The 6,907-nt window shown below is 48.2% G+C and overlaps 1 protein-coding gene across 1 annotated transcript in view; it reads right to left on the bottom strand.

The window, feature by feature from the left end:
* Window positions 1-6,665: 6,665 nt before the first annotated feature.
* The window catches only part of RPH3AL (rabphilin 3A-like (without C2 domains)), a 31,858-nt gene continuing 31,616 nt past the window's right edge, over window positions 6,666-6,907 (bottom strand). Inside the window, exon 8 of the mRNA XM_010292075.1 lies at window positions 6,666-6,700. Coding sequence (XP_010290377.1) covers window positions 6,666-6,700 — 35 coding nt within the window. The remainder of the gene's footprint in view (window positions 6,701-6,907) is intronic.

Here is a 6,907-nt window from a genome sequence, read left to right as displayed (position 1 = left end):
GGCTCAGCACCTCATGCCGGGGGTCCTGGCTCACTGAGGCAGCACTGGAAGCAGTGCAGGAAGCATGAACAGCTCACTGCAACCGGACATGGGGCAGCCCTCGCGTTCAACCCCTTGCAGAGGGGCTGGGTTTGTATTCCAGCCGTACGGCTGAGTCCTCTGCAGGGAACGGAGTTTGTCCTCCCCCCCAGCCTTCCTCCAACACAGGAGGGAAAAGAGCCCTTCTTTTAAAGAGTGACCTCTGTGCTCAGGAGGACAAGAACCAAAAAACATGATTAAATACATGAACTTTACCAGACAATGCTTTGTTGAAATAGCTTTGCAATCCCTTAGGCCTTAAGATGCAACGATGTCCACGTCCCCAGAGGGCTCTGGCAGGACAGTGCAGGCAGCTCCCCCCGGTGGCATCTGATTAGCCCAGGTGACAACAGCTAATTCCTCACGCTACAGACAATACAGCAACTCCAGCAAGTACAGAAAAACAATCACGAGGTGGAAATTGAAACAGAACACAAGTCACCTGCTATCAAAAGAGGGAAAATTTGGCAAGTTTCCTACTTAGCACTTACTACATCAAGGCTGCTCAATGATGCTAATTAAACAGGTACCTCCCAGACACAGCCAGAAAGATTTATATCCCTAATTTTCGTTCCTCAGTTTATTTTTCTGTCCTCTGAGGCACCATTTTAATGGCCATGGTGTGATTGGAGGAGTTTAATTTTGCATGAGCGTCATTTGAAGATGAAGGTCTGTCCCATCAGCAGCTTGACAATTGCTCACCCAGGGGCCAGATCCTGCCCCCTGCTCTCCCAGAGTGGGGCTCAGCTGTTCAGAGAGATTTTCTTGGTCTCTTGGGCCTGGCTTCACCAGCAGAAAAATAAATATCGCTGGGCTCAGCCTCTCTCAGTAATCCAGCTGCTGTCCCCATCCAGGGCCTCGTTATGTATCAGTCTGGGGACTCTTTTGGGGGTGAAGGAGCCTCAGAAATATCCAGCGCAGAGCCAGCACCAGCAGCTCAGCGGGGGGACGCCATGCAGGGCTGTCACCCCAACGCAGCGCAGCCTTGCAAAGCAAGGACCAGTCTCGGCGATGTGATCTCTCCACCCAGCTCCCAAATCCAGCCCCAAAACCTCAGCTCAGAAGGTAGTTGCTCCAGGGCAGCTCCTGCACGCGAGGGGTTGCTCCGGTGGCGTGGGACAAGACAGCAGGAGGGGAGGTGTAAAATTGCAAATATTTAAAAGAGGCCACAGTCCTGTGACAATTAGTCAGAGCTACCTCTGAAAGCAGAAGTCAGTCATGCTCGGGAGGGGGAAGGAGTCTTTGCCAGCACCCCTTGCCCAGATGGCCCTGATAAGGCTCTGATTAGCAGCAAGTCTCCAGCCCCAGCTAATAACTGCTTACACTGATTAGGCTGGTAGGAGACTTGATGAGAAAGGGAGGTGGTGACACCTGTTCGCTGCATTTGGTCAACTACAGAGTAAGAGGGAAGCACCTGGGAGGAAATGGCATATAGCTGGGGGCTGAGAGGGGGCTCACAGCATAACAGTTGCTGTTAAACTGATACAGTCCACAACAAAAATACTTTAAAACCACAATCCATCCTTCCCGGCAAAATATGAACGCAGCATGTAGAGCCACTCGTTCCAGAGAGAGAAAACAAGAGCAATAATCCCTCCAAAATTTTACAGACAACTCCCGGTGCCAGACAGAAATCAGTGGAAAGAAAAAGAAACGCAACGGATGCCTTCAAAGAAACCCACAGAACCTCTGCAAAGCATGGAGAAGAGTGTGTACAGCCCTCCTCCCCAAGGGGATTTGAATTCATCCCTCAAAGATGCAGCTCCCAGCCACCGATCAGAGCAACACCCTTGGGTGCTGCACGGGCATCTCATAGAATCATTCAGGTTGGAAAATACCTCAAGTCCAACCGTCAACCCAACACCATCATGCCCACTAAACCATGTCCTCAAGTGCCACATCTACACGTTTTTTGAATGCTTCCAGTGATGGTGACTCCACCACCTCCCTGGGCAGCCTGTTCCAATGCTTGACCACTCTTTCAGAAAATAAATTTTTCCTAATATCCAATCTAAACCTCCCCTGGTGCAACTTGAGGCCATTTCCTCTCATCCTATTGCTAGTTACATGGGAGAAGAGACCAACCCCCACCTCACTACAACCTTGTCCAGGGAACCACCCGGCAGCAGCGCACAGGCCAGCAGCAGCATGTTACACCAGCCATGGGGCTGCGCTGGCTCCCTTCACGTTTTGCTCTGAAGATGCTATGAAGAGAGGGAATATTTCTGCAGGGAGAGAGGCGCAGGGCAGAGGTGTAGGAGGATGTGCGTGGCTGCCCGCATGCACTGCTGCACGTCACCAGCAGGCAGCACACATCATGTTGCTGCCTGCACCGCTATGGAGCTACACAGCAAGATCCTCATCTTGTGCCTCTCAAGCAGCACAGGCATTTCTAGTGCTACCTGAACATACTGCTAGTAAGAGGCAATGGTCAGGAGGGGATCTGAAGGAGCAGCTCAAGATAAAAGTTTTCCACAAGATGCTTACCCATCACCTGCCATCTTGCGCCTGCTGAAAGTCTCATTATTTGATTGCAGCATCAGCCCTTCAAAAAAAACTTCCCTGATCTCTTCATCAATCACACCCACCTGTGGAAACAAGGCATTATGATCGGAAAAGCAGTCTCCATCGTGGAGAGGAACAAAGTGATGGGAGTGGTGGCAGGAAGAAGTGGGAGGGGTGGTCTGGTGAGATAGCGCTGCCACCAGACCTCTCCCCTGGAAGGAAACATCTTCAGGGAGTGGTAGGGAGAAGAGCAACTGCTGCTAAGTTTTATTTTACAAATGAACTTCAGCCATCTGCAGAGGTTATCTGCCATTTTGTGTCACTGTCCAAGCACTCTGGCTGATAGTCAAGGGCCTTTGCTGTCCGATTCAGTAAGGGCCAGAAACACATTGTCTGAACACCAACAGGTAGCCCATTTGCTTCAGCTACGTTGAACTACTACGCATGGCTCACACAGAGGAAGCATCCCTTTTCCCCTCAAACTATAGCTGTAAAAACCAAACATGGAAACTTGGCAATTCATGGCCAGTGTTTTTGACTCTGAGAGATCCCATGGTCGACTCTCCCATATACTGGTTGTTGTCATGGCAAGCGGAGGAGGGAAGGAACAACGTAAGAGGCGGTTAGTCCTTGACACACTCCATCCTTGGACTAATAGCAGCTACCCAGCAAAACAATCCCAACAGCAATTATTGAGGCGCTTTTAAAATGGGAAAAGCAAAAACAGATTAAAAAGCCATTTGAAACCTTGAAGCTGAATGCCAAGTGGAAGGGAACGCACAGCAGCCAGGACTGCACACGCTTGGCAAACAATGCGGAGACGCTTCTCTGTAGGCAAAGTTAAATGGACCCCGATTGTCAAACCAGAGCGAGTGGCAAGCCTTGCGAGGCTGTGGGGACAGCACTTGACAGAATGACAATTGGTGCTGCTTTATGCTGAGTGGTTACAACACGGAAAACCTTCCACGGAGGGGCTGAGAAGCAGACCTATGCCCCCCGCCATCACCAGCACAAGGTACCAAAGAGGGGCAAGACGAAAGATGACTTTCAAGCGTAGAATTCAATTACGCCCCAGCCGTGTGAATTACCATTCCACTGGCTGGATTATTTCCTTTCCTTGCTGGAGCCAGCCCAAGGATTTGGAGAGTATCTGCAACCTGGGAATGGAAAACAACTTTTTACTGTTTCAAGAATGGCAGAGTAGTTGTTACTGAGCCAAAGCTTTATTGTTTCCAGTAGTAAAACACTACATAAAAGTTGTAAGGGATAGAGATGAGAACAACAAAGTAATAAAAGAAACACAAACGACCAGAGCAGGCTGGGCACTATTCACTGAGCCCTTCTTGCCCACCCTGAGCCAACTCAAAAGCAGTCAACGGGTACAGGTTTAGGATAACATTCCAACAAAGGCTACAAAACACAACCAAGAGAGATACAACAAAGGGAAAAGTGGTCTTTAATAGAAAATACATGCACAGAGCTGTGGATGTTGTTCTGTCACATTCAAATGTGGCTAGATCATGTTATTCTGGGCTAGATCCTTCTCTCGACCCAAAAGTAGTCTTTCCATAGATGACTCAATAGTTCTGGTTCAAACTCAGGTGGAATTACTCCATGGAGGTAAAACACAGAGGTAAGAAGGAAAGTTTTCCAGTCTCACCAGTACAAGAGCAGTTCCAAATTTATCTCTGAGAGTGTTTTATAAAACCTAGCTTCAGTTAAAAATGAAACTCATGCCTCAAAGTGGCACAGTTAGGACAGCAAGGATTACCAGGTTCCTGTGCAGAGCTGGTAAGCCACAGTGTGGTAAACAGCTCTGGGAAGTGAGAGGGGGGGTGAAAACACGACTGACTTGCCTGCACTGCCCAGGAATGAAGCACAAAAACCACAAGAAGAGTTAGAAATTACATACTCAATTTTAAAAACTCTTTCCAACTCAGTGTAGAGTATTTGATGAGAAAGTAACAGGTTTAAAGGAAATTGAGTCAATTTTTAAGTGTCTTTTTCCTTCTCCTTCTTCTATAGAATTAACTTAGGCTGGCAGGCCAGGCTGTCTGAAGCACTGCAGTAATGACAGTTCGAGCAAGACAGCCTCAGCAGGACTGTCAAAAGCTCCAAGGTAAGACAGGACTTTTTTGGTGGCAAAACACTTCTGAAACTGAAGACCCTGTAGCTCTCAGAAGAAACAGCATGACTTCAGCTCTGAAATCACACCAGCATTTCAGAAAATGTTGATTTTTGGATTTACTTTTTCAGAAACAGCTAATAATTTTGGCATTACTCCTTTCAGAGGTGCAGCTAGTTGAGTCTCAACGGCCAGCTTTAAACAACACAGACCCACGACATAAAGCATCCCTCAGTGGCGAAAAAATCCCATCCTTGCTCTCTTCAACACTGATGTTGTTCACGTTCAGTTGTTTCTCTTTATATCATCTCAAAAAGCCCACATCATCCAAAGGTTTTGTTAAAAGGGCAGAAGCATATCACAGAGGAAGAGCTGGAAGGATTTTCCCAGCAACCTGCCATAGCATGTTAGCTGGAAAAGCAGTAAGGGAATGGTCCTCTGTTAGACCATGTTCATTTAGAAAGAAAGTCAAGGATTGATTTCCAATCTCCTGTTAGAGTGTTCCAACACCCAATCTCATTTATCTTCATACTGCAGCCATTTGTAAAAGCATATACTACATGCGCACAAAGCACCCAGCAGCAAAGAACAGAACAACAGAGTAATAACCAAGGGAAAAGGCCGACATTAACAGGCACAAATTGCCTTTAAATCCATGATTTCAGAGGGAACTTTTTGGAATCCTTTGTTTCTTCAGCAAAAGACAGGTCAGATCCAAAGCATTTAAATAAAATCCACAGACTCCTACTTGACTAGCGTGGGTTTTGTTGAGGCCTTCAAAGATCTAATTGCTCTGGAGATGTCAGGTAATTTGATTTTTCTCATCTGTCAGGCCTTGGAGGGAAATTGTCCATCCCAGAGAGTAAGTGGGACTGGGGCACGCAGCTTTCTACAGCCTGACTCATGATGACACCATCACAGTCAGCCAGATGCTCAAGACTTGCAGCAAAAAGGTAAAACAAAGGCCTCTGCTCATGCAAGAGATGACAAGGTGTGCATGTGGGAGTAGAATCTGCAGAACTTAACAAGATAAAAGTAATTTAAAAGCTGTTATCCAATTTGGGCATGAAAAGGCAGCCAGCTGGGCTGTGGGGCTGTGGGTGTTCTCCCACCAGGAGCTGCAGCACACACTGCCCATGATCCCACCACCAAGGCACCACCCTCACACAGGACACGCAGGCCAGTGCACAGCCAGGAGGACTGAAAAATTCAGAGCAACTTTGAGTGTTTCTTTACTAACTGAAGTGTCTCCCTGAGCAGACAGCCCTATCGCAGAGAGAGACCTCAGTGAAAGTGAACGGGAGCAGAATTTCACCAGCTGATTCAGGATGCCCCCACCAAACTCATACCAACTCAAACCAGAACAACGACAAGAAACACAAGGGGTGACACCCTGGGACCATGGGAGCCCAGTGAAAATTGGAGCCCTGGTCTCAGCCTCGTGGTTCACAGAGGGAAATTCACCCCTGGGCTGAGAAGCAGTAGAAGGGCTGCGGTCTCCTCACACCTCATTTCAGGGACACAGGGGTGAATTTCACTTTGCACCTGAAGACTGTAAAACCAGGACTGCGAGGCCAGGAGCTGAACCCACGACTGCGCTTGGCAAGCCAGGAAGAGCAGAGGTGGCACACATTTCTTCAGCTCCAGTGCACTTTGTGTGCCCCTTTCAGCAAACACAGGTCTGGAGCCCACGGCAGCACCGTACCCCTCTCTGAGCAGCACCCCAAAGTATGTGTCAGTCAGCAGAAAGGGAAATCAGACCAAACCATAAACCAGGTCAGAGAGGCAGGGAGGACAGGCAGGTGCTTTCCCAGGTGCCATCGTGTTGCTAATCCATGTGCAAGAGCCGGCATCATAAAGTCATCACCAGCAGCAGTCGCTGTCTGGAGTGAGGTTTGCAGGAGCGGGCAAGGGGCGAGCGTTGGATCCAGGCAAAGCAGCTCCATCTTCACCTCCGTCAGCAGCGCGTTCTGGTGTGGACGCACCGTCTGCCTTCAAAATACAGAAAGACAAAAGTTTGTTTGGAAAGCAGTGAAGGGGAGAGATTTGACAAAGTTATTTTGCATGCTCAGTGCCATTTTAAGAGCTTCCTAAAAATAATAATGAAGAGAACATCTATGCATCATTACTCCACACTCTGTCAGCAGTCAGGGCCCATTAAACTTTATTAAAGAAAGAAAAGACAGGGCAAAGAAATAG

Source organism: Phaethon lepturus, unplaced genomic scaffold (assembly GCF_000687285.1).
Source record: "Phaethon lepturus isolate BGI_N335 unplaced genomic scaffold, ASM68728v1 scaffold58, whole genome shotgun sequence".
Classification (NCBI taxonomy): Eukaryota; Metazoa; Chordata; class Aves; order Phaethontiformes; family Phaethontidae; genus Phaethon; species Phaethon lepturus.
The sequence above is the reverse complement of the archived record's forward strand: the minus strand, read 5'-3'. Positions and strand labels throughout refer to the sequence as shown.